Below are 27618 nucleotides of genomic sequence, written 5' to 3'. Positions count from 1 at the left end.
GTCCTCCGTTACCAGCAAACATATTGTAATAAGATTAGATACTTTGGAAAAACTAGATGATTACTTTAAAAAAATTATATATTTTTTAAAAGTAGTAGTACACTACACACCCTCAAACTGACACAATTAAGCTTAAACATTGACGACGTTGAGTGAACAATTTCTAAAGTGAAGTCTCACTTCAAATGGTATTAGTCACATGCACTAAATACAACAGGTGTAGGTAGACCTTACAGTGAAATGCTCCCTTACAAGCCCTTAACCAACAATGCAGTTAAGAAAATACCCCCAAAATAATTAAAGAGCAGCAGTAAATAACAATAGCGGGGCTATAAACAGGGGGTACTGGTGTCGAGGTACGTACATGTAGGTAGCGTTATTAAAGTGACTATGCATAGATAGAGTAGCAGCGGCGTAAAGGGGGGGGGGCAATGCAAATAGTCTGGGTAGCCATTTGATTAGATGGTCAGGAGTCTTATGGCTTGGGGGTAGAAGCTGTTTAGAAGCCTCTTGCACCCAGACTTGGCGCTCTGGTACCGCTTGCCGTGCGGTAGCAGAGAGAACAGTCTATAACTAGGGTGGCTGGAGTCTGACAATTTATGGGCCTTCCTCTGACACAGACTGGTATAGAGGTATTGGATGGCAGGAAGCTTGGCCCCGGCGATGTACTGGGCCGTTCTCACTACCCTCTGTAGTGCCTTGCGGTCGGAGGCCGAGCATTTGCCAAAGCAGGCAGTGACGCAAACCGTCAGGATGCTTTCGATGGTGCAGCTGTAGAACCTTTTGAGGAACTGAGACCCCATGCCAAATCTTTTCAGTATCCTGAGGGGGAATAGGTTTTGCCGTGCCCTCTTCACAACTGTCATGGTGTGCTTGGACCATGTTAGTTTGCTGGTGATGTGGACGCCAAGGAACTTGAAGCTCTCAACTTGCTCCACTACTTTACTAGTATCAATGGAAATCCCTCTGGGCGGCTGGGGAATGATGGATGAAGATGTAGTGAGGAGGAGAGAAACAGATGAGGGTAGAAAGGGAGGAGGAGAAGAGGAAACAAAATCACTTTGCTCACTCATTCCGTGTGACAATGAGTGAATGAAAGAGGGATTGATGGAGAGTGAGTCTTGGACTCCTGTAGATTTAGGCCAGGGATGAGTCATGACCTGCATAACCGTCTCTCCCTTCCTGTGACTGCTATTCTTTACCTTCCACATTCCTCCTTAGCTCATCTTTGTGTCAACACATTGAATTGTGAAGGCAAAGAACCATACCATTAAGAAAATTGAGTTGGTAATATCAAAACACCACAAGGGGGTGCTCCTTCCATGGCCTACACCTCAGCAATGACATTGGCCCTGCTGTGCCTTGCCTCAGAGCTGCCACGCTGCTATCGTGGAGGCATTCCTTCCCTAAGCAAGTCCCCACATAATAATACCACAGGGCTCTCTACCTTAAACTGTGCTATAGGTTAACATTTATTCATTGGACCATAAAAACCTATTTAAATTCACCAGATTGCCAGATCGGGTCTGCAGTGAAACAATGCAATAATGACATTGCAGTCAGTCAGTCACTCAGACAATATGGCCAACTGACCTAGTAAGCACAGAATGGAGGACTGGACCACGACCTTCAAACTGGTCTTAGATCAGTTATCTGTGAGATGTTTAATTAATGTATTATCCTTCCATAGAAAAAAGGTGTTATCAGACTAGTCAATAGGAGAAAGAATTGACAGTGTCTAGTCTAGACTCATACCTGGACCCAAATACTATTTTTATAATTTAGCTGGGCTAGATTAAGATTGTTCTATTGGTTTTGTGCCAGGCAATCACAAAACTACTAGCCCTGCCCATCTGGCACTCTAGGAAAGCTAAAGCAAATTAAAGATTGCAAATAGTTTTTGAACCCAGGTCTGTCTTGGGAGTCTATACCAGCCAGGCCTGGTTATAGCTGCTTCATGCGTTTCTGTAGCCTGTCTATACAGCATATCCTTGACACAACACACAGTAACGCAGTACACACACACTCATATGCATGTACACACACATATTCACACAAACAAAAGCATACACACTGAAAAACACTTACAAGCACATACCAAAAACCACTGACAGGAAAGAACACCTCTCCTCATCTAGTCTGTGTTTGTAAGACTAAGTTCACTCTTCGGTCTCCAGTGATTCATCTTTGCTCTTTCCCTCCCTTTCCATTATAAACCTGACTCACCCACTCCCACCTCCTCATACACTTGTGTGTGGTCAGTCCACACACAAGAAAAATAGCTTTCTGTATTGACCACACCTCGCTCTAGTCGTCTAGTGTAGCCAGCCAGTCTGCCCCAATTTTCTAACCAGGACTCAAGCCTGGGTGCTCAGCTGAACAAACAGAGCCCCAGCATGGCTCCCCTGATATTCAATTCCTGACCACACAGACAGACAGCTCAGCAGAAGAGAGATGGCCATTGAACCTAGCTAGGGCTAGCCCCCTCCCAGAACCTCAATACCAGGGTCTTGCTCCTGTTGACCTCTGACCCCTCCCTAACCATGCCCCTTGCTGTAAATCTTCTCCTGCCTGCCAGACATGCACCCTGCTGTGGGCCCACATTGTCACATGACACTCAGAACACAGATACCAACACGAGCTAGAGCGCTTTGATTTTCAAGTTCCCTCTCCAAGTCGCCTTTTATGGTCACTGTACCTTTTCCTTTCTCTCCATCTCCCCCTCTCTGTGTAATGAAGGGATCAGATTCTGTCAATGTGGCGGGTGAGACTCACTTCCTGCCTTACACATCAGATGTCAGAGCGATTGATTGAATCACCAGGTTGTGCTGAAAACACAGGCTGTGGTGCCACGGAGGAGCTAGTTACTAGTACACAGGTGCCTGCTCTAGTAATCCATGGGTTAAGTAGGCCAGACATTTGTACGCTCACTTGCACACAGTCATATGCACAATTCATGCATAGAACCCCCCCCCCCCCACACACACACACCTCCCCAGTCTGCCTGGTAATGGAGTGCTCCACTGTGTGAGGAGAGGGCAGTAAAATGTAGGCCAATCTTTCTGCTCAACTGCCTTTGTGGTGCAAACGAGACAAGAATTTGACTGACACCAAAGGAGTCTTCATATACTGCAACACTCCACTTTCCATTGGGTTTCCTCGCAGCGGTCTAAGGCACTGCAACTCAGTGCAAGAGGCGTCACTGGGTTCGAATCCAGGCTGCATCACATGATTGGGAGTACAATTGGGCCAGCGTCGTCCCGGTTTGGTCGTCATTGTAAATAAGAATTTGTTCTTAACTGACTTGCCTAGTTATAAAGGTTAAATTTAAAACACGTAATTTAAAAACATCCTTAGGCCTCTCTAGCTCCATTTTTACTATAGTTCTTATTCACAATACTTCCAGCTCTCACACTCATATTGAGCTCTGATGCCCTCGCTCTTCTCTCTCATTCTATCATTCCCTCAGTGGCCCAAGAGCCTAATGGCATGGCGTGCGTGTGCGCACTGTCCTGCCCCGGCAACTGTTGCCTGGATACAGCAAATTAGGGGAGGGACGCAAACGTCTCCCCAGAGAGTGGGTTGAGTGCTGCCTGTGTTCTCTTATGGAATTGGCTGGAGAATGGAGTGGGATGGGCCAGGAATGCATTATTAAGGAAGTGTGGGGATGTTGGGAACGTCTGGGAATGTCTGGAAAAGTAGCAGGGGTGTAAGTTGGGCCATGGCTCTGGATGCCTTCCTTCTCTTCTACTCTCCCACTATAGATGAACTGGTTGGGAGAGGACCCGAGGGGAACCACCCACCAGAGCCAGCTTACCGGAACAGTAACGTCATCATAGAAACTCCAGGCCAGAGCCCAGCGCATGGTCCGTCCCTGGCAGAACTCTGTGTGGGTCACTTTGGGTACCTGGGAACGGAAACAGACCGATACAGAGAACATTAGACAACGCTAATGGAGCAGACGACAACAAGCATTAGCAATACACAGGTAGCTCTAGAGGCACATTCCCAGCATGCCCAGGTGAAGGAGCGCAGCACTACATCCTTAAAGGTGTGAACAGGACACATTTACACATACAGCGCTTAGTGCCAGAGCAGAGCACTCGTGAGAAGAGCCTCCAATAAGCATGAAGGACCTGGGGGAAGGATCAGTGTAAAAGACTCTTGAATAGTATCCACTTGGTACCCCCTCCCTTACACATAATCATTAAGCAGTGGGTTTCAGTGGGGAATGTGCTCCAGGGATGCAGGTCAGGGACATGGATCTCAGAGGCAAGAAAACGCATCCCTATATGAGAGCGCCATGTTGACCCCTAAACACCCCCTGAACCAAGCAGCGAGAGAACAAGGAAGATGGAGAGAAAGAGATACAGGGTGCAAATAGCATTAGCATATTAATTAGGTCTCCTATTACACCCCTGCGCTGGACGTTGGCCAAGGCTGCACTAACACTAATGACCAGCGACAGCCCTCTGACACCTCTGGAGGTGCGTGGGATGGTCCTCCCCAGTGATTGACGTGTGTGTGGTTAACACCATGGGAGCTGCTGTGCCAGTCATCCCCAGTGAATGAGTCTCGTAATCTCAGAGGTAAGCGACTGACAGTGGCACAGGGCTGGAGACTAACCTCTATAGCCAGTCAGTTAGCAGTCATGTGCTAGGGGATAATAGCTAGGATAATGGAGCTAATGAACGTTAGTTGCACTGACCTACCGTGTGTGTATGCGTACGTGTGTGTAATATGAATGTTTGTGTGTAGGCCCTGCCATGCGTTTCAGTCACGCAAGGCTAATAGAATTCAGCTCAATCAGGTCTGGGCTGTGACATTGCTTAGCCAGCGTATTAGCCAGGCTTGATCCGTTATGGTTCAGAAGGTATCTGATCCCTCTCTTCCGTCTCAGAGGTGGTATTAGAGATTGTGGGAGGGAGTTCATTCAACCCTCCATTACCTCACCTTATCACTGGGTATATATGGGGAATCAGGATATTTTTAACACATGCCAGGGCTTGGTACAGCACAGAGCATCTGTGTGTGGTACCCACGCTTGGTACAGCACAGAGCATCTGTGTGTGGTACCCACGCTTGGTACAGTACATAGCATCTGTGTGTGGTACCCACGCTTGGTACAGCACAGAGCATCTGTGTGTGGTACCCACGCTTGGTACAGTACATAGCATCTGTGTGTTGTACCCGGGCTTGGTACAGTACATCTGTGTGTTGTACCTGTTTGCGAGTGCTGTGTATATAAGATCATGTATGAGCATCAAATGTCTCCTCGTCAGAGCTCCCATTCTGAAGACTGTCTCAAATATACGCAGGTGTGTGTGTTTGTGCACTCACCCCTTGTTTTCTCAGCTCCTCCTTCAAAGGTGCCAGGCTGCACTTCTTTCCCAGCATGCAACTGTACCACCTGGAAAAATAATAATCTATTAGGAGTGTGTGAGTGTGTGTCCAGCGCGCTGGGCATGAACCCCTGCCTGCAATCAAACAAGCGGCAGATATAGGATCTACCTCTTGCTTCCCTCCATGGAAAAACATCCCAACGGACTTTCTGTAGTTCTGAGGCAAAGAGGTTAGTTGTAATTACTACATATATATGAGAGAGAGACAACAGGGCCAGTATGATTCTCTATGGTGGAACAGAGCTTTGAAGTCCAGATCACTCTCTTTCCTCTGCAATGATGAGATAAGTCTACTGTAATCAATACAACAGCATATAGAGCCTCAGTACTAACCAGCAAGGAGAAATACAGAGTAACTTAGCATGAGAGACACAGAGACAAACCTAGCGGGGAGAAAGATAAACCAACAGTGAGTCAATCTGGATAGAAAAACTAAACAATGCATGACAAACCTTGTCTGGTTGGATTGCCCGTCCTGTCTAGATTAATTAGGCCTAGATACTATATATCTATGAGCAATGCTGTGTATGGTGAGGATGGCGTGTTTATTGTTGTAGTAATGTCACAATATTTTTAAGAGATTCTCCGGTACTCTTGTGTAGTTCTGAAAGTAGTGTTTTCGGTCCCCGAAAATTGTGTACTGCCACATGTGCTCTGCTCTGTGTTTATGGTGTGTACAATGTCAACATTTAGGATCATTATGTTTGATGTACAGTTACAAGATGACATGGCTTGTGTGATTATTGTGGAGAATTCGCCAGGGCACTCATGACTCCTTTCTATGCTTACCAAAATTACAAATTGGTTTCTCTGAATTGCCTTGTGAAAGCTTAACACTGCAAGATCATATTTTCAAACTTGGCTAGTCATATTGGCATAAGGGGTAAGGGTGGGGGTGAGAGGGTTTTGGTTAGGGGTAAGGGTGGGAGTGGTGAGGGTGAGAGTTTTGGGTAGGGGTGCAAAGGCCTCGCCTCAAGTGGCACCATGAAATATTGAGGACCTGTAATATCCCCAGATGTTCCCCACTTTGTCATGCAGAGATCCATGTTAACACACACAGGCAGAAGCAGTCAGATTCTTAGCAAAGTTCTACATTTATTTTCAAGCTATTCCTTCCAAGAGTACAAAGACCGGTGATTACAACGTTATTACCCTCTCCACATAGCTAGTGATTATCAGATCAATAACAGACAATGACGAGCAGAGGGCATCTCGTTGAAAAGGGGGACTTTCCTGGCTGGTGGTTGGGGTGTGTATGACTATCTATGTGTGATAGTCTGGTGAGAGTCATTCCGGTTTAGTGTTTTTGAGGGGGGGGGGGGGGGGTCGTGAGTCTCAGAGGACCAATCAGATGGGCTGGCTTGGTTTCCGTGGACACCTGGTGGTAGCTCTGCTGTCCCAGCATGCAGTGTGTGGAGTGACAGCCTGCTACTGCTGCCTTGGCCCCGGTCTCAAACAAACTACACACACTGCAGGGGAGGAGAGGAACGAACAGAAGCTGGAGACTAGAGCAGGCACACCTTCCCCTGTGGCAGACACTCAACACCAGCCAAGCGCACCACACAAGTACACCGGTGTGAACACACAGACACATGCAGGCAAACAGACACAGAGCGAGATGGACACTTTTCCCCCTGTGAGGGCCACTCAACTTTCACACAAACATATGCACACACCGACACACTCTCCTGTGGGTGACAATCCCCTTTACACACAAAAAATATGGTAGTGACACAGTGCAACACACTCGTACACATACAATCACACACCTTCCAAGTCAGCCACTTGTCTCGGTCACCACGCGCGCAGTGTGATCAAATCTAATTCACACACACACACACACACACACACACACACACCTGTTCCCTATGGCCATGCAGATACTGCCGTGGGGGTGGGTGACTGTTTACTCCTGGTGCCAATTCATTAAACAAACTCTGGGTGACATCTCCATCCCATCGTTCTGCTCTCCTCCATCAGTGGCCCTCTATCATCCTTCCTTGCCTTACAAATGCACCCTTTCATTTAGGATGTAACAGAAGGTAATGAACAAACACCCACCAACACCAACTGATAAACAGGCTTTTCTATATTATATTTGGGGTCTAGGGAATTGGCGCAGATAAATTCAGCAAAAAAAAAAAGAAAAGTCCCCTTTTCAGGACCCTGTCTTTCAAAGATAATTCGTAAAAATCCAAATACCTTCACAGATCTTCCTTGTAAAGGGTTTAACCTTTCTAGGGCAGGGGTTCTCAGGCCCAGAGCTGGGTGTTCGCAGAGATTTGCTTGCGCAACAGAGTGGGGCAGCCATTGTCCTTCCTCTCCTATTGAAAAAGCGACAGTCCCGGTTGATATATTATAAATTATATATTTTAAAAACAACCTGAGGATTGATTATAAAAAACGTTTGACATGTTTCTGTGGACATTACGGATACTATTTGGAATTTTATTCTGCGATGTCGTGACCGCTCGAGCCTGTGGATTTCTGAACATAAAAGCGCCAACCAAATGGAGTTATTTTGGATATAAAAATAATCTTTACGGAACAAAAGGAACATTTATTGTGTAACTGGGAGTCTTGTGAGTGCAAACATCCGAAGATCAAAGGTACGCGATTTAATCTATTGCTTTTCTGACTTTCGTGACCAATCTACTTGGCTGCTAGTGTTTAATATTTTGTCTACTGAGAGAGATGTTCTTACATAAAACGCTTGCTATGCTTTTGCCAAAAAGCTGTATTGAAATCTGACACGCCAGGTGGATTAACACCAAGCTAAGCTGTGTTTTGCTATATTGCACTTGTGATTTCATGTAATTTAATTTGAATTTGGCGCACTGCAATTCAGCGGGTGTTGATGAAAATGACCCCGCTAAAGGGATGGGTGCGTCAAGAAGTTAACAAGTCCAATACAGCAAATGAAAGATAAACATCTTGTTAATCTACCCATCGTGTCCGATTTAAAAAATGCTTTACAGCGAAAGCACAACATATGATTGTTAGGTCATAGCCAAGTCAAAAAAACACAGCCATTTTTCCAGCCAAAGATAGGAGTCACAAAAAATAGAAATATTGAGAAATTAATCACTAACCTTTGATGATCTTCATCAGATGACACTCATAGGACATCATGTTACACAATACATGTATGTTTTGTTCGATAATGTGCATATTTATATCCAAAAATCTGTTTACATTGGTACGTTACGTGCAGTAATGTTTTGATTCCAAAACATCCAGTGATTTTGCAGAAACACTCATAATAAACATTGATAAAAGATCCTAGTGTTATTCACAGAATTAAAGATATGCTTCTCCTTAATGCAACCGCTGTGTCAGATTTCAAAAAAACTTTACGGAAAAAGCATAATCTGAGAATGGCGCTCAGCCCAATTCAGCCAGAGAAATATCTACCATTTTGGAGTCAACAGAAGTTAGAAATAACACCATAAATATTCACTTACCTTTGATGATCTTCATCAGAAGGCACTCCTAGGAATCACAGTTTGACAATAAATGACTGATTTGTTCCATAAAGTCCAGAATTTATGTCCAAATAGCCACTTGTTAGCGTGTTCAGCCCAGTAATCCATCTTCATGAGGCGCAGGCACTTCGTCCAGACAAAACTCGAAAAGTTCCGTTACAGTCCTTTAGAAACATGTCAAACGATGAATGGAATCAATTTTTAGGATGTATTTTAACATAAAACATCAATAATGTTCCAACAGGAGAATTCCTGTCTGAAGAAAAGCACTGGAACGAGAGGTAACTGTCAGGATCGTGCGTCATGAGCCCAAGGCACTATGCTAGACCACTGACTCAAACAGGTCTCATGAGCCCCTCCTTTATCCTTTATAGAATCCTCATTCAAGTTTCTAAAGACGGTTGACATCTAGGCTTGTAGGAAGTACAACTTCATCCATATCCTACTGTGTATTCAGTAGGCAGAGCTTTGAAAAACTACAAACCTCAGATGTCTCACTTCCTGGTTGGATTTTTCTCAGGTTTTCACCTGCCATATGAGTTATATTATACTCACAGACATCCTTTAAACAGTTTTAGAAATGTCAGTGTTTTCTATCCAATAATAATATGCATATATTAGCATCTGGGACAGAGTAGGAGGCAGTTTGCTCTGGGCACGCTATTCATCCAAAAGTGAAAATGCTGACCCCTATCCCAAATAGTTAAACACTGTTTCCCATGCTTGTTCAATTAACCATAAACAATTAATGAACATGCACCTGTGGAACGGTCCTTAAGACACTAACAGCTTACAGATGGTCACAGTTATGAAAACTTCGGACACTAGAGAGGCCTTTCTACCGAATCTGAAAAACACCAAAAGAAAGATGCCCAGGGTCCCTGCTCATCTGCGTGAACGTGCCTTAGGCATGCTGCAAGGAGGCATGAGGAAGGCAGATGTGGCCAGGGCAATAAATTGCAATGACCGTACTGTGAGACGCCTAGACAGCGCTACAGGGAGACAGGACGGACAGTTGATCGTCCTAGCAGTGGCAGACCACGTGTAACACCACCTGCACAGGAATCGGTACATCACACCTACAGGACAGGTACAGGATGGCTACAACAACTTCCTGGGTTACACCAGGAACGCACCATCCCTCCATCAGTGTTCAGACAGTCCGCAATAGGCTGAGAGAGGCTGGACTGAGGGCTTGTAGGCCTGTTGTAAGGCAAGTCCTCACACCAGGGGTGATGGTCGGATTTGCATTTATCGTCAAAGGAATGAGCGTTACACCGAGGCCTGTACTCTGGAGCAAGGGATCAATTTGGAGGTGGAGGGTCCGTCATGGTGATAAAATAATTTATATGTTTAAAGATAATGGTTAAATAATTCTACCCTGAAACCTAACTATTAGAGATTACAGTTTATGTAGCAGGTATGAGGAATAATTCAAGTATTAAACGTAAATCCAACAAGGATCAAAGGAGGCCCAGAAGGGGGAGAAATGTGTGCCTAAGAAGATACTGAGCACAATTAAACTGTGTTTGACCCGACCCGGCTAGAACTCTTGGAAATTTATGATGGGACAGGGAGTACCCCTCAAGGTTTCCCTAATCTCTGGGGAATGGAACTGTCGGCTGGGTAGTGATATACAGTGGTGAGAACTATGGAGAAGAATATAATTCACCTAATGTTCGTGTGCGTAAGTAAGGTGTATGGTATAAAATGGATGTCTTTGTATAATGAACTGGAGAGTGCTCTCGTGAATAAACATTTTGACTATTGTAAGCTGGGAATTCTGTCCATTTCATCTTAACTAGAACCTTAACACTGGGTTGCAGACAGAGTAGATTAATTTAATATTTATGAACATTGATAACAAAATTCTCATATCACATGGTCTGGGGCGGTGTGTCACAGCATCATCGGACTGAGCTTGTTGTCATTGCAGGCAATCTCAACGCTGTGCCCTTCCTACAGGCTCATCCTTACATGACCCTCCAGCATGACAATGACACCAGCCATACTGCTCGTTCTGTGTGTGATTTCCTGCAAGACAGGAATGTCAGTGTTCTGTCATGGCCAGCGAAGAGCCCGGATCTCAATCCCATTGAGCACATCTGGGATCTGTTGGATCAGAGGGTGAGGGCTAGGGCCATTCCCCCCCAGAAATGTCCGGGAACTTGCAGGTGCCTTGGTGGAAGAGTGGGGTAACATCTCACAGCAATAACTGGCAAATCTGGTGCAGTTCTTGAAGAGGAGATGCACTGCAGTACTTAATGCAGCTGGTGGCCACACCAGATACTGACTGTTACTTTTGATTTTGACACCCCCCCTTTGTTCAGGGACACATTATTCCATTTCTGTTAGTCACATGTCTGTGGAACTTGTTCAGTTTATGTCTCAGTTGTTGAATCTTGTTATGTTCATTCAAATAGGTTTCTTTTTTTGCTGAGTTTATAAAGCATGACCAATCGGAAACCAGCGTGATGCGGTCTTGAACGCTAATCCATCACACCCAGTGTACTGATGGGGACCAATGTGTAGTGTGTTTGTGTGTACTACGCGTGCACGTCCTACGTGTCCTACTCTCTCTCTCACCGCAGGCGTGTCTTGAGCTGCAGGCTGTCGTGGATGATCCTCTTGACAAACTCCAGCTCTCCTCCCTCAGCCATGATCTCCGTCACCCCACCTGTGTTCACTGAACTGGGGGGAGGACGACGAGAGTTCCTGGAATTTACCCCCTGGGGAGGAGGACGGAGAGAAAGGGGGAGAGGGGAGGAACAGGGTGGGGGAGAAGGAGAGGAAAACAGAGGCATGGGGCGAGAAAGTAAAGGGTAGGAGAAAGAGGGCGTGACAGAAAAGGTAAAGAAATGAAAAGAGAAAAATAGAGGGGGAGGTGAACAGTGAATAAATTCGATTTATAAAGCCGTTTTTCCAGATTCTCAGAACACTTTCCATTTAAAAAGGGGCCTACCTTAGCCTCTAGTTGGTTGGCGAAGAAGGGAGGGTTACACATGCAGAAGTCATAGACGATGGCTGACTCCTCCTTTAGAGCGTCCATTAACAGGGTCTTCTGGGGAACTTTCACCACTGGGACATGAGACAGGGCAAGGACATGTTATCAACAAGGTTTCAAGCCATCTTCCTTTCAGTAGTGGAACACTACAATGCAGCTACCAATGGCCAGCTTGCCACTAACCTTTGATGAGATCCGAGAGGTTGTTCTGCTCTACGTTCCTGGTGGCATAGTCAAAGCAGATGTCATCTACCTCAGTAGCCAGGTAATGCCAGCCGTTCATAGAGGCTCCCAGCAGGGGGTAGATACAGGACGCTCCAGTACCTGGGGATATGTGTGTATTCAATGCCACTCTTATTGTCCATAATGGATTAACAAGAGGTGATCAAGACAGCCATTTTATTTGATTTATTTCACCTTTATTTAACCAGGTAGGCAAGTTGAGAACAAGTTCTCATCTACAATTGCGACCTGGCCAAGATAAACAAAGCAGTTCGACACATACTCCATGTGTAACTCTGTTGTTGTAAAACAAACATACAGTCAATAATTACAGTAGAAAAATAAGTCTATATACAATGTGAGCAAGTGAGGTGAGATAAGGGAGGTAAAGGCACATCCAATTTATTGAGTAGGGTATTGGAGGCTATTTTGTAAATGACATCGCCGAAGTCGAGGATTGGTAGGATGGTCAGTTTTACAAGGGTATGTTTGACAGCATGAGTAAAGGATGCTTTGTTGCGAAATAGGAAGCCAATTCTAGATTTAACTTTGGATTGGAGATGTTTGATGTGCGTCTGGAAGGAGAGTTTACAGTCTAACCAGACACCTAGGTATTTGTAGTTGTCCACATATTCTAAGTCAGAGCGGTCCAGAGTAGTGATGTTGGACAGGCGGGCAGGTGCAGGCAGCGATCGGTTGAAGAGCATGCATTTAGTTTTACTTGTATTTAAGAGCAATTGGCGGCCACTGGAGGAGAGTTGTATGGCACTGAAGCTCGCCTGGAAGGTTAACAGTGTCCAAAGGGCCAGTATACAGAATGGTGTCGTCTGCGTAGAGGTGGATCAGAGACTCACCAGCAGCAAGAGCGACATCATTGATGTATACAGAGAAGAGAGTCGGTCCAAGAATTAAACCCTGTGGCACCCCTATAGAGACTCCCAGAGGCCCGGACAACAGACCCTCCGATTTGACACACTGAACTCTATCAGAGAAGTTGTTGATGAACCAGGCGAAGCAATCATTTGAGAAACCAAGGCTGTCGAGTCTGTCGATGAGGATGTGGTGATTGACAGAGACGAAAGCCTTGGCCAGGTCAATGAATACGGCTGCACAGTATTGTTTCTTATCGATGGCGGTTAAGATATCATTTAGGACCAGCTCTGAAACCAGATTGCATAGCGGAGAAGGTATGGTGGGATTCGAAATGGTCGGTAATCTGTTTGTTGACTTGGCTTTCGAAGACCTTAGAAAGGCAGGGTAGGACAGATATAGGTCTGTAGCAGTTTGGGTCAAGAGTGTCCCCCCCTTTGAAGAGGGGGATGACCGCAGCTGCTTTCCAATCTTTGTGAATCTCAGACGACACGAAAGAGAGGTTGAACAGGCTAGTAATAGGGGTGGCAACAATTTCGGCAGATCATTTTAGAAAGGGTCCAGATTGTCTAGCCCGGCTGATTTGTAGGGGTCCAGATTTTGCAGCTCTTTCAGAACATCAGCTGACTGGATTTGGGAGAAGGAGAAATGGGGAAGGCTTGGTCGAGTTGCTGTGGAGGGTGCAGTGCTGTTGACCTGGGTGGAAAGCATGGCCAGCCGTAGAAAAATACTTATTGAAATACTCAATTATAGTGGATTTATCGGTAGTGACAGTGTTTCCTGTCCTCAGTGCAGTGGGCAGCTGGGAGGAGGTCTTCTTATTCTCCAAGGACTTTACAGTGTCCCAGAACTTTGAGTGTGTGTTGCAGGAAGCAAGTTTCTGCTTGAAAAAGCTAGCCTTGGCTTTTCTAACTGCCTGTGTATATTGGTTTCTAGCTTCCATGAAAAGTTGCATATCATGAGGGCTGTTCGATGCTAATGCAGAACGCCATAGGATGTTTTTGTGTTGGTTAAGGGCAGTCAGGTCTGGAGAGAACCAAGGACTATATCTGTCCCTGGTTCTAAATTTCTTGAATGGGGCATGTTTATTTAAGATGGCGAGGAAGGCATTTAAAAAAATAAAAAATAACCAGGCATCCTCTACTGACGGGATGAGATCAATATCATTCCAGGATACCCCGGCCAGGTCCATGAGAAAGGCCTGCTCGCTGAAGTGTTTCAGGGAGCGTTTGACAGTGATGAGTGGAGGTTGTTTGACCGCTGACCCATTACGGATGCAGGCAATGAGGCAGTGATCGCTGAGATCTTGGTTGAAAACAGCAGAGGTGTATTTAGAGGGCAAGTTGGTTAGGATGATATCTATGAGGGTGCCCGTGTTTACTGCTTTGGGGTGGTACCTGGTAGGTTCATTGATAATTTGTGTGAGATTGAGGGCATCAAGCTTAGATTGTAGGATGGCTGGGGTGTTAAGCATATCCCAGTTTAGGGCGCCTAGCAGCACGAGCTCTGAAGATAGATGGGGGGCAATCAGTTCACATATTGTGTCCAGAGCATAGCTGGGGGCAGAGGGTGGTCTATAGCAGGCGGCAACGGTGAGAGACTTGTTTTTGAGAGGTGAAAAAAAAACAAAGTAGAAGTTCAAATTGTTTGGGTACAGACCTGGATAGTAAGACCGAACTCTGCAGGTTATCTTTGCAGTAGATTGCAACACCGCCCCCTTTGGCCTATCTTGTCTGAAAATGTTGTAGTTAGGGATGAACATTTTCAAATTTTTGGTGGTCTTCCTAAGCCAGGATTCAGACACGGTTAGAACATCCGGGTTGGCAGAGTATGCTAAAGCAGTGAATAAAACAAACTTAGGGAGGCTGCTAATGTTAACATGCATGAAACCAAGGCTATTACGGTTACAGAAGTCATCAAAAGAGAGCGCCTGGGAAATAGGAGTGGAGCTAGGCACTGCAGGGCCTGGATTAACCTCTACATCACCAGAGGAACAGAGGAGGAGTAGGATAAGGGTACGGCTAAAAGCTATGAGAATTGGTCATCTAGAACGTCTGGAACAGAGTAAAAGGAGGTTTCTGGGGGCGATAAAATAGCTTCAAGGTATAATGTACAGCCAAAGGTATGGTAGGATGTGAATACAGTGGAGGTAAACCTAGGTATTGAGTGATGATGAGAGAGATATTGTCTCTAGAAACATCATTGAAACCAGGTGATATCATCGCATGTGTGGGTGGTGGAACTGAAAGGTTGGATAATGTATAGTGAGCAGGTCTAGAGGCTCTACAGTGAAATAAGCCAATAAACACTAACCAGAACAGCAATGGACAAGGCATATTGACATTAAGGAGAGGCATGCTTAGTCGAGTGATCATAAGGGTCCAGTGAGTGGTGAGGTTGGTTGGGGTCACGGCGATTCAGACAGCTAGCCGGGCCATTGGTAGCAAGCTAGCATAGGATGGAGGTCTGTTTTTAGCCACCTTGTGCGTCTCCATCGGTAGATTAGTGGGGTTCCGTGTGGTAGAGGGGATCAATCCAATTGGCAAAATAGTTATAGTGACCCAAGAGAAATTGTCTGATAGACCTATTCAGATAGCAGCAGATAAGACCGCTAACGATTAGCAGGCCGCAGATGGGCGTTCAGGTAACATTGCGACGGAGGGGCCAGTTGGATAACTCCCTCTGGCAGATAACGTCGGTAGTCCAGTCGTGAAGGCCCGGTGGGGCTCCGCATCGGCAGTAAAACGGGTCCGGATAGGTGATTGTAGCCCAGTAGTGGCTGATGGAACTCTTCAACTGGCTAGCTCCGGAATAATTTATGTTTGCTCTGGGATCCAATAGTCACACGGATAGCAGCTCGCTAGCTGTGAGATCCAGATGTAAATGTCCAGAGCCTGCGGTCGAAATCCGGGTATATGGCGAGAAAAATAGGTCCGGTATGTTCTGGTCTGAGTCGCGTTGAACAAAACTGGCGATAGATTTGAGCTAAAGGATAGCTGATGACCACAAACCGTGGTTAGCTGAATACTGATGTTAGGCAGTAAACTGGCTAGCTTCTGGCTAGCTTCTATTGTGGATTTCAGATTTGAGGTAAATAACACAACAAAAAAATTATAATAATAATTAATTGGTGAGGCGGGTTGCAGGAGAGTGTTTTGAAGTTGTTTTTGGAAAATAAAATATATAAAAGACTTGCGAAGAAAGTTGTAAATATATATGGGACACGACAAGACGAGGACAAAGGACTTCTGACTGCTATGCCATCTTGGGAAGTTGCCATGATCAGATCATCCAGGTCTAACAGAGACCAGGGCCTCCAATCTACCCAACCACAGTGAGGTCCCCTGGGGCAGTGGAGATGGCACCTCGCAGGTCAAGCTTTGGGAGATAGTAATGCCCTGTGGCTATCCATCAGGAGAGCAGCTCCAATCAGCTTACAGAATGGACCAGGCACCAGGGTCACCAATCACTGACCTGTCCGTCTCTCTGAGGAGCTAAACTGACGAACACACATCACACTCTCTGATGGATACAGGAAACCAGCCATGGCATGTGGATGGGGATTTGGCCAGTGATATCCAGAAAATAGATAGGCCTACAGTACATTTGGGATCCGAAGGTGGATGTGCTAACCATCATGCAGCCCCTCTCTGCCAGTCTGTGATGGACATGGGCAGTCAGCTGCCCTTGGACTAGTAAGAGCCAGCCTGTATTAAAAACATGTCTCAGAGTAGGAGTGCAGATCTAGGATCAGGTCCCCCCTGTAATTAAATTCATATTCATTATCTTATAAGGCAAAACTGATCCTATATCAGCACTCCTCTTAGACTTTGTGAAGATGTGTCCTGGGCTAGACCTGTGCCAGGCAGCCCCTCTCTGCCAGCCTCTCTGTCAGCCTGTAATGTTCAATGTCAGGCAGACGTTCTTATAGGTTGTCCCCCAAATAGCACCTTACATAGCACACTACTAGCCATAGGCTTTGGTCAAATGTAATGCACTGGGACTCCTGAGTGGCACAGCGGTCTAAGGCGTTGCTGCAGACCCGGGTTCAATCCCGGGCTGTATCACAACCGGCTGCGATCGAGAGTCCCAAAGTGCAGCACACAACTGGCCCAGCATCATCCGAGTTAGGGGAGTTGCTGCAGACCAGGGTTCAATCCCGGGCTGTATCACAACCGGCTGCGATCGAGAGTCCCAAAGTGTAGCACACAACTGGCCCAGCATCATCCGAGTTAGGGGAGTTGCTGCAGACCAGGGTTCAATCCCGGGCTGTATCACAACCGGATGCGATCGAGAGTCCCAAAGTGCAGCACACAACTGGCCCAGCATCATCCGAGTTAGGGGAGTTGCTGCAGACCAGGATTCAATCCCGGGCTGTATCACAACCGGCTGCGATCGAGAGTCCCAAAGTGCAGCACACAACTGGCCCAGCATCATCCGAGTTAGGGGAGGGCTTTACTTGGCTCATCGCGCTCTGGCGACTCCTTGTGGATGGGACGGGTGCCTGCAGACTGACCTCGGTTGTCAGTTGAACAGTGTTTCCTCCGACACATTGGTGTGGCTGGCTTCCGGGTTAAGCGGGCGGGTGTTAAGAAGCGTGGTTTGGCTACTGCTGGAGGAATATCCCTTGAGCAAACAAACATGATCACACATTAAATAACTTGACCACTCTCCACTACTGATGTGATGTTTATATGGGATTTATTTAACTAGGCAAGTCAGTTAAGAACAAAATCTTAATTTCAACGACAGCCTAGTGGGTTAACTGCCTTGTTCAGGGGCAGAAAGACAGATTTTTACCTTGTCAGCTCGGGATTCGATCTAGCAAACTTTCGGTTACTGGCCCAACGCTCTAACCACTAGGCTACCTGCCACCCCAATGGGAGTTTATTCATCCCATTTAGCATTGAGGATATTTGTGCTCTATCTATATAGACAGGTGAGAAACAACTGTCTAATTTACTAAGAACCAGTGGAGGGTTTAAAGGGCCAGGCCTTATAAAAGCCATCTATTCCTCTACAGAAACAGGACATAGGACTGGTGGTAAAAAGGCATCCTAGCAATGATGGCTGAAACAAGATGGATGGTTAATTTCAAAGAGATCAAGGGAGAGGGGCTATATTTAGTAGGGGTTATCAGAGGTCAGAACTGTACCGATATCGATGCCCCTGCGTGGTTCCCCTTGGCCTCCGATCAGGTCCTCCACCCAGTGGATGTAGTTGAGTCTGAGAGGCACAGTGGGGATGAGACGCTCCAGAGGGATGTCTATGGTCAGCCCAAAGTCTTCCTTCAGCAGGGTACAGGTCAGGGCTCGCACCGCCTCTGGCTCCTTGAAGTTCAGCCTGCACGAGGGGGAGGGGCAACAGATGTAGTTACAATGCTAAAGTAACTAAACCATAACTACACAGGTAAAACAAAAACAACTAACTACATCATAAACCCAGACCTTAACACATGTATTGTAAACTCACAAAGAGAGCCACTAACTAAGAAACCCTAAATTAAATGGCAAATCAATTCTACCCCACCCTTCTGCTTCTCCTAAAGACCACCCTGCCACTGCTGCTTCTCCTAAAGACCACCCTTCCAGGCTGACACCATGTCACATAAACCGCCCTTCTTCCAGGCAGCCCTCGACTACATTCCCCCCCTTCCCTTTTTAATTTTTTAAAATGTATTTTACCTTTATTTAACTAGGCAAGTCAGTTAAGAACAAATTCTTATTTTCAATGACGGCCTAGGAACAGTGGGTGCCTGTTCAGGGGCAGAACGACAGCTCGGGGATTCGAACTTGCAACCTTTCGGTTACTAGTCCAACGCTCTAACCACTAGGCTACCCTGCCGCCCCAGCCCAGTGCTCCATATCTCCCATTCCCCCTCATTACTGCTCATCACACGTCAACCACCACGATGTGACCGTCAACAAATTAAATGAGCTTATCAATTTACACTTCTTCGCTAATGATATAGAAATCATATTTTCCAGCATTAAAACAGACCCACGCACCCCTCGCTCTACATTTTTTATGATATCCACTGTCTTGAAAGCACGTTTTGTGTTTGAGAAACACAACACAAAATAATTTTGGGGTTCGAGAGACAAAGAGTAGGACAGATAGAGCAAGATGTGTGTAATTAACCAGTCTGTGTGCTGCCTTCACACCTCTAGACAGCAATTAGACACCTCCTGGTGATAGGAGCGTCTGGCACCTCCTAGCTGGGTTCGGGGGGCGAGACGGAGAGCCTTTTCACCAGTTACAGCAAAATGGAGACTTTCACTGATGAAGAGCGTGACTATAGGGAGAGGATGAGTTAGACTACGTGCCTATGGGGGAAAGTGTCATTTATATAGTACAATGTGACAGACTGGGGTTCAAACCCGTGTCCCTGAAGACTGTGTTAGCCCACTGAGCTAAATACTAGGCATTGGCTACGGTAGTCATCAGGTTTCACAGTTTCTCTCTTCTTAGAAGCAGTCAGATGATCAATATGCAGAGAACGAGGCCGTTCAGAGTCTGCCTGCCCAGCCTTCTATTTTTAGACCGTAATGGGTGTGTGTGAATGTACTGCAGAGCACTGCAACGGCAGATCTCTATGGCAACCACCCCGGACCACCGGCACACACAGTAAAGCACACGTAAATCCAGCCACGCTGGAGCAATATGGCTGATACCGGAAGAAGCGTGAACGTGCACGAGACGCACATTGTAGGGTGGACGTTTGTGTGCCAGACGATGGACGGTGTGGGACATGGGACAAACCAGTGGCAATATAAACCACTTATGAGAGAATTAATGTTGTCTGTGTTAAAGTGCTACAGGAATAAGGTGAGTGAGGGGGGTGGTGATGTAGAGGACTCAGGTGGAATGATAAGGGCGGTAAGAAGCCTATGGGAACCTGACTTAATGAAAGCAGAGTAAGGTTGTGAGGGGGGCGAAGTTTGAGATCTGTTGTTAGGAGGGTTGTGGGCTGTGGTGGGTTGTGGTGGGTGAGTACACAGGGAGTTCTGGTCTCCAAACTACCTGGGCGGAGGCATACTCAGCAGTTTCCCTCTGCATTAGGAAATACAATAGTGAGAGGACAAAGAGAAAGACAGAGGGAGTACAGCAATTAGAAAGGGGGGGGGGGGTGAGAGCAAAATATCAGCAGATGGAACAAAAGAATGTGACCTCATGAGAGATGAGGGAAGTGAAACTGTGATGAGAACAGTCCTAGTGCAGTGAGATGAACAAATCTATTTCTATCAAGGGAACTGCTGCAGCTGAAGAAGCCAGAAGCACAGTAAGCCCCCACGTCCCCCCCCCCTCCACTGGCGTAGTCCTTCAGCACAGATAGAGATGGAGAGGTGACCTTCAGGTCAAACTCATTTTAATTCTGAATGCACGGGATAATTTTTTGGCAGATTAGCAGTTCCATTTCCCACATCAGGTTATTGTTCACTGCACTGAACACAACATGTATTGATTGTTCCTGACGCAGAGCTGAAGCCAAGACTAGGAGAGTTCCACTTTAAATGAAGAAGGAACTTATGTAGAAGAGCTCATCAGGTATAAAACAACATTTTTTTTTAGTGCCACTAAGTTAAATGCAAAGGAGAAGCTGAAGCCATTCAAAGAAGCCACAGTTATCCTCAGTAAAGAGCTCAGCCCGAATCAAAGTCCATGCTGATCAGGGGCTCTCATTGGTTAACAAGCGAAGCAAATCAGAATGGTCCTGGTAATCAGTTGGCCGTAATCAGAAACCCAGTCAACCAATCAGGGAGATTGAGGTGATTTAGCCCACTTCCACAATATAAGCTACCTATCTAGTGCCTTCAGATCTGCAAGCTTAGCATACACAAAAGATGTACAGTGCCCTCAGAAAGTATTCATACCCCTTGACATACCACAGTGTTGTTACAGCCTGAACTCAAAATGGATTCAAATTATAATTTCTCACACATCTACACACACTACCCCTTAACGGCAAAGTGAAAACACGTTAAGAAATGTTTGCTTCATTTATTGAAAATTAAATACAGAAATATTGAATTTGCATAAGTATTCACACCCGAGCGGAAATTCCAACTGAGTCTTTTGGGGTAAGTCTAAAAGCTTTGCACATCTGAATTGAAAAAAAGCTTATTATTCATAAAACAAGTTGATTGTCAATCATTGCTAGACATACATTTTCCAGTCTTGCCATAGATTTTCAAATTCCACTTCGACATTATGGGGTATTTGTGTCACTAATCTACACACATCTCAATTGAATACATTTTAAATTCAGGCTGTAACAAAATGTGTAGAAAGTAAAGGTGTGTGAATACTTTCTAAAGGCACTGTATATGGTCTAGCCAGGGGACTCGTTTTCAGACTGATCCATATCTCTCCCTTCACCACCTCCTCCTGCCTTCTACGATGGTAACAATGCAAGCAGAGCACCAGGAAGGAAACCACAGATGGAAAGTTCCATTTATTAAAGGAAGACTGGAAAAAAACTCCACCCACCAGGGATGGTTTCTCTGCTGGTAATATCTGCACCCCCAAAAACGATGACAGCCAAATGAAATGTCACCCAGAGTGTTTAATTTTTTATGCCCTGCCGTGGCATCATGGGTCGTCAGCCAGCCAGAGACAGCCGCGATGGAACGCCTGGGCTGGGTCATCTCTCTGGTTCATGCTTCCTAATCCCACCTCTCTGCCATTGAGTCCTCGCTCTCTCCATCTCTTACATCGCTCTCCCTCCTTGACGAGAACCCCCGCGAATATATCTTACTTTCAATTCTAAAGGCTAATTCTCTCTCATCCCTCTCATCAAACTTCTCTCAATCACATACCTCTCCTCTATCTTTCAGTCTCCGCCAGATCCAGTGGGGCTCAGTGAGTGAGAGGAGACTGGTTTATTCATCTCCTAGAGGGATTGGTCGTCTCCTCGTCGTCTCCCCAAGATAACTCTGATCCACTGAATCAATGGCTGCTCAAGTACTCAACTAAGGCTACTTACTTACCAGATTAATACACCACAAATACAGAAGTATGCTAATCCAACCACTTGCCTGGTGGCAGAAGGGGATCCTAAATCACTGGCAAAGAGGAAAATATCCATAGACAAGATTTGTCAAGCAGTGGACTAATCTTGAAGTTCCCTTGAAGCTTTAAATTGTGTTCACACTAGTGTAAGAGCTGCAGGGAGACATCAGTGCTGGATTGTAGGGATATTCAGGATGAAGACTTGTCTCACTGGTAGGTCTGTGTTCAGTTTACGGATCTTGCACTTTTGGGACTACTGCATTTGTTCCATTGCACCAGGCAAGCTCAATCAAGCGCTGCTGAAATATTTGAAAGAAAACAAATAATATTTTAACCCACGCAGGTCTGGTAGTGAGCAAACTCTAGAGAAAGAGGTTGTGTTGTCTCCCTCTCAGTCGGTCATTCTGTCCATCAGTGAGTCACGTATGGTAATGGAGCTCTTTCTGTCTATCCTTCTGTCAGCGAGTCATGTACTGTATAGTAATGATTCTCTCTTCTGTAATTACCACCTGGCTGCTGCAGATGGACATCAAGCACATTTAAACAGCTCTCCTCTGCCTCACTGCTCACCCACACAGTCACGTAACAGCCACACCAGACAACTGATAAACTAACTAGCTCACACACACTCTGCACATTCACAATGAAAATACCCACAGCCCACGCCAATATGTTTTCACTCATACAGTAGATGCTTGCACCTGGTGGTGACATTGGCATGTCTGTCTGCATTCATTCATTTGCATTTACACAATGTAATTTTCACACTGAGCAGACGGTTGTCAATTTCAACACAAAGACGAGGCTGGATCATTTCCAGCGTACAAACGAGAGGGGTATACACACAAGCATGGGGGGGGGGGGGGGATCCACCAACTAATTGGAGTGGTGTTGGACAGGCTAGTCCAGGGGCAGTTTGGGCCTTCAGTCTGTCATTAGAAGGAATCAAAAGAGAGGCCGGCTACACAGGACACTTTTCATCCTCTACCATCAAACAGAGACCGCACAGTCAGTAGATAGATAGAGAAAAATAGAGGAGAGGGGGATGAAGGAAGAAGAGTGTGAGCAAGACAGAAATAAGGCAGAGAAAAAAGAAGCAGAGATAAAGGAAAGGAGAGACAAGAGAGAGGTATAGAAAGAATAGAAGAGCAAGACAGATGTGCTTTATTTGGCTCCGTCAGCTCCAGGTGTAATGATGACCTCGCAGTTGAGTTGATGTCAAAAACAAAATTATCCCAACAGCCTCCCTCTCTTTCTTTGTTCTCCTGCTCAGCTGTCAGGTCTTTCGCACTACTGCACCTGGCTGCCTATCCAGCCATAATAACCTCTCCTGCAGACACAAGTGAAGGCAATACTGGTCGACCAGGACGTCTTTCAATCGCGCCTCTAAGCTTCTTGATGCTATACTTTATTTAGTCTTGTAAATTAAAATAAATGATTGAAATTGGTTTCTCATATACCCTCACAACTCTATTCCAAATTCTGTTTTTTTTGCAACAGAATCAGAACAAAGGTGATCTATACTGTCCCAGAACAGAACTGTTATTTTAAAAGCATGGGAACCGGTTAATAATGTTATTTTATGTTCCAGGTGCAACAAAGTACCTATGAAAAGCTCTCACTGTCACTCAGAAACGTATTCCAGCGTGTGCCTGCCAGCTGAAAAGCTTTTGCCAGTGTGCACACATACTGGCAGTGTGCACACATAGGCAACCTGCCCCTCCCCCTCCAAAGCATAGTCTGCCCCTCCCCCTCCAAAGCATAGCCCTCCAAAGCATAGTCTGCTTTGCGCACACACACAAGCTTTTTAGCTAGCTAGCTGCTCCAACGTTTAGCCAACTCTAAAGTTCAAAGACATTCAAAGTTCCTCAATAGAAGCCACTCCTCTATAGGTATGATTCTGTGGGCCTAATTCAGATAATGCTTGCCATAACAAGATACCCAGAGCTTCAAAGCAAGCCTTGTCCTCCATCCTCTCTCGCCAAACAACATTTCTGTTGCATCTCGCGCCCTACACTCGCCTGTCCAATGCATGTAAATAGCTTCCCTGCACTGACTGGTAAAGTAATCTAGCACATTTTTTTGTTGTTGATTTCAAAGGTTTAAAAAGGAACAGAAAGGAATGATATAAACCATTTGTTTTTTTGTTGGTTCAAACAGGTTCAGAACTTCATTTTGCTGGTCGGAACAGTGGAACGTAACAAAATAAGGGTTCTGTTAAGATTGGACAATTATTTCAGTTCCAACCCCTGACTGTCTTGACTTCAGCCGCCAGCATGTTTGTTTTTCCCACAACCAGGAGGGGGGTAAATCACACAAAAGCACACCACGATGTGATGATATGTGACAGGACTCACAATCACACAATCTTCCCCCTTGTCAGTTATGTGAGAGAAATCTCTCTCAAGCCTTTGTGCTGTGAAGAACAGTTATGACAATCTTGACAGTAGAAATGTCATCTGAAAAGCAACTCAGGGAGCTAGAAAGCAGCACCAAAGCTCTCTGCATCCATCTAGGCTCCCTCTCGCTCATTCGCTCTCTGTCCCTTCCCTCCCACTACTTCCATCCCCACCTCTCTTTCTCCTACTCTCTCTGCATATTTCATATCCCTGCGTGTCCCAATTACTGGCTGGCAGACACTGTCTTCCAGTTAGTGGCTCAGGGAGAATTGAGACTGCCTTCCTCCCTCCCCAGGCTCTGTGTCCCATAACCCCCCACTCTGCAGCTCCCAGTCCCTCTCCAGCCCTGGTTCACAACTTCCCACTCCTCCCCATCAGAGCTGAGATTCTGTCTGAGGTGCATACATTAATCATGAGTCATCCTTTTTCTTCCTCTGTATCTGATGAACCTCACAAGCAACCACAGGCATTTTCCTAAACCCTGCTCCAATAGAGATCAGGGAAGCTAGTGTCTATGGGTAATGTCTAACTTAACGATAGCACCAACATGGCCAGGTTACTAATCATCATGGTTGTCAGCAATGACGCCCGTTAAGGTCATCCTGTCTAAAAACTGAACAGTGGACACCTAAAGTCACCTCCCCTCCTCCCCATACCCCATCAGCTCCCAACAGTAGCACTCAGACATCCAATCATAACGGTCAGCTCAATGGGACGGACACTGGGCGATGTGTCCCTGCAGAGGCATTGATTGATCCCTGCCCAAATCCAGAGACCCCATTCCCTCCAAAAGAGGAAGGGAGAAAAACACCACAACACCATAAAAAAGGATGAGAGGAAAATCAAAGAGTCTTTGATGCCTCTCTCCTGCTAAGTCTCTGAACCTCCTACTGGGAGTTCAGCTAACATAGTGAGGACACACACAGACACAGGTGAGAAAGCTACAGTAATGAGAGAAGATGCTGGGAAGTTGGCAGCACTTTGCACTCAAGGACAAAAAAAATAATCATCCTGCCACACAAATGGGTTTTACTGGTGTGACAAAATCAATAGTGGCACAAAATGGCACTCAGTCGTAGATAACTTGGGAACCACTGCTGTAGGCTGTTGACAACTCTAGTCCTCGAGTACCTCCAACAGCACATTTTTGTTGTTGCCCCTGACAAACATACCAGATTCAACTCATTGATGGCCTGATGATTAGTTAAAGTTGACTTATCAAGGTGTGTTTGTCTGGGGCTGTTGATGGGGTATTAAATAAAAGAACCACTGGCCTACAGCATATGTACTGGGGCGTATTCATTACGCCGTTTTTGTTGAAAAACGTTTTTTAAATGGATACAACCGCAACGGACCTATCTGCATTTGTCAAATAGAATTATCGTGTTGCTGTTTGCTTCCGTTTGGTTCTTAAACGGTCAACGATGTCAGTAGCTAATGAATACGCCCCTGTACTCACATAGCTCTGCCTGCCAGGTTGGTGTGGACATGCTGCTCGAAGTCTGGATACTTGGAGGCCAAGTAGGCAAAATCCGGAGGCTTGTCTTTGTAGCGGTTCCGCGGGTGCATTGATTTGTTCAGTGACATTCTCACTTCACTGTGGAGGAAGGACACAGCTGTATTTACACCTGTAACTCGTCAAAGGGTTGGAATGCTAACAAGTTAGTTAACTGACGTAGATGCGTGTAAAAGCATACAAAGATAACGCTATATGGGTATTAGCTAGCTTGTTAGCAAACAACAGGCATTCATCAGTAAACTGCTAGCTAACGTTAGCTAAAGCACATTTCAAATCCATGTTGCCTGTCAACAAAATGGCTAGCTAGACCTCTCTAAACGAGATACGCTAGCTAACCTCTTGTTTTGGTGACTTGAGTACCTGAAATATTCGCTCGGAATATATTCTAAAAGTTTGAAAATTTCAACAGTTGTCTTGCACACACGAGCAGAGAACTCACGTTGGACTTCTTGCGTAAACGTTTAGACCGCGTTTCTTCCGGAATGGTGGATGAAGTCACAACTCTGCGCCGAGACATTGGTGACGTCAATATTCCGCGCATTTTTTGAAACAGTACCAAAGACACATTTTGAAGTGTCAGTGCTTTCAAGGATCCTTGGGACGTCAATAATCTAACTTCTTACCTAACCATGTTAAACTTCAATGGGTAGGATCCCAGATAGCACAGACCTTTTGAAGTCTGACAGGCTGAGGCTACATACGAAAGTATGTGGACATCCCTCCAAATGAGTGGATTTGGCTATTTCAGCCACACCCGTTGGTGACAGGTGTATAAAATCGAGCACACAGCCATGCAATCCCCATAGACAAACATTGGCAGTAGAATGGCCTATACTGAAAGCTCTGTGACTTTCAATGTGGCACCGTCATAGGATGCCACCTTTCCAACATGTCAGCACATCAAATTTCTGCCCCGGGCAAATTTCAGCTAGAGCTGCCCAAATAAACTGTAAGTACTGTTCTTGTGAATTGGAAACATCTAGGAGCAACAATGTCTCAGCCATGAAGTGGTAGCCCACACAAGTTCATAGAACAGCATCGCTGAAGTGTAGAGTGTAAAAATCTTATGTCCTCGGTTACAACACTCATTACAGAGTTCCAAATTGTCTCTGGAAGCAATGTCAGCACAAGAACTGTTAGCCAGGAGCTTCATGAAATGGGTTTCCATGGACGAGCAGCCGCACACAAGCACAACAGTTTGGGAAGGCACTTTTCTGTTTCATCATGTCAATGCCCCCATGCACAAAGCAAGGTCAATACAGAAATGGTTGGTCGAGATTGATGTGGAAGATCTTGACTGGCCTGCACAGAGCCCTGACCTCATCTCCATCGAACACCTTTGGGATGAACTGGAACTCCAGGCCCAACCTCACTAATGCTTGTGGCTGAACGGAAGCAAGTCCCCGCAGCAATGTCCCAAAACCTAGTGGAAAGCCTTCCCGGACAAATGGAGGCTGTTATAACAGTACAGGGGGAACCAACTCCATATTAATTCACATGATTTTGGAATGAGATGTTCGACGAGCAGGTGTTCACATACTCTTGGCCATGTGTGTCATCAGTAGTATTCTGGCAGCAATTTTATAAATGATCTCGAGTGTGTGGTTGATTGATCTATTATTCACATACAAATTGTGCTTCCTTAAACTTGAATTCATTTCGAAGCAGATGGCAACATGGCAATTGTACACCTCACCCACCCAGT

The 27618-nt window shown here is 45.7% G+C and overlaps 1 protein-coding gene across 4 annotated transcripts in view; it reads right to left on the bottom strand.

Moving 5' to 3' along the window:
- The window catches only part of mettl16 (methyltransferase 16, N6-methyladenosin), a 34556-nt gene extending 8122 nt beyond the window's left edge, over positions 1-26434 (bottom strand). The window contains exons 1-8 of one of the 4 annotated variants that reach the window (XM_021582442.3): positions 26353-26434; positions 25854-25991; positions 18139-18326; positions 12075-12215; positions 11850-11965; positions 11474-11616; positions 5341-5410; positions 3818-3907 (exon numbers count right to left, since the gene is read on the bottom strand). In XM_021582442.3, coding sequence (XP_021438117.1) covers positions 3818-3907; positions 5341-5410; positions 11474-11616; positions 11850-11965; positions 12075-12215; positions 18139-18326; positions 25854-25981 — 876 coding nt within the window. In that variant the 5' untranslated portion in view covers positions 25982-25991; positions 26353-26434. Of the gene's footprint in view, positions 1-3817; positions 3908-5340; positions 5411-7604; positions 7727-8866; positions 9052-11473; positions 11617-11849; positions 11966-12074; positions 12216-18138; positions 18327-25853; positions 25992-26249 lie in introns of those variants that run through there. The other 3 variants (XM_021582443.3, XM_021582440.3, XM_090218472.1) reach the window with 3 other exon arrangements.
- Positions 26435-27618: the final 1184 nt, after the last annotated feature.

The sequence above is a fragment of the Oncorhynchus mykiss genome, chromosome 24 (assembly GCF_057628025.1).
Source record: "Oncorhynchus mykiss isolate SJ-2025 chromosome 24, ASM5762802v1, whole genome shotgun sequence".
In the NCBI taxonomy this organism is placed as follows: domain Eukaryota; kingdom Metazoa; phylum Chordata; class Actinopteri; order Salmoniformes; family Salmonidae; genus Oncorhynchus; species Oncorhynchus mykiss.
Note: the sequence above shows the minus strand (reverse complement) of the source record. Positions and strands in the feature narration are given on the sequence as shown.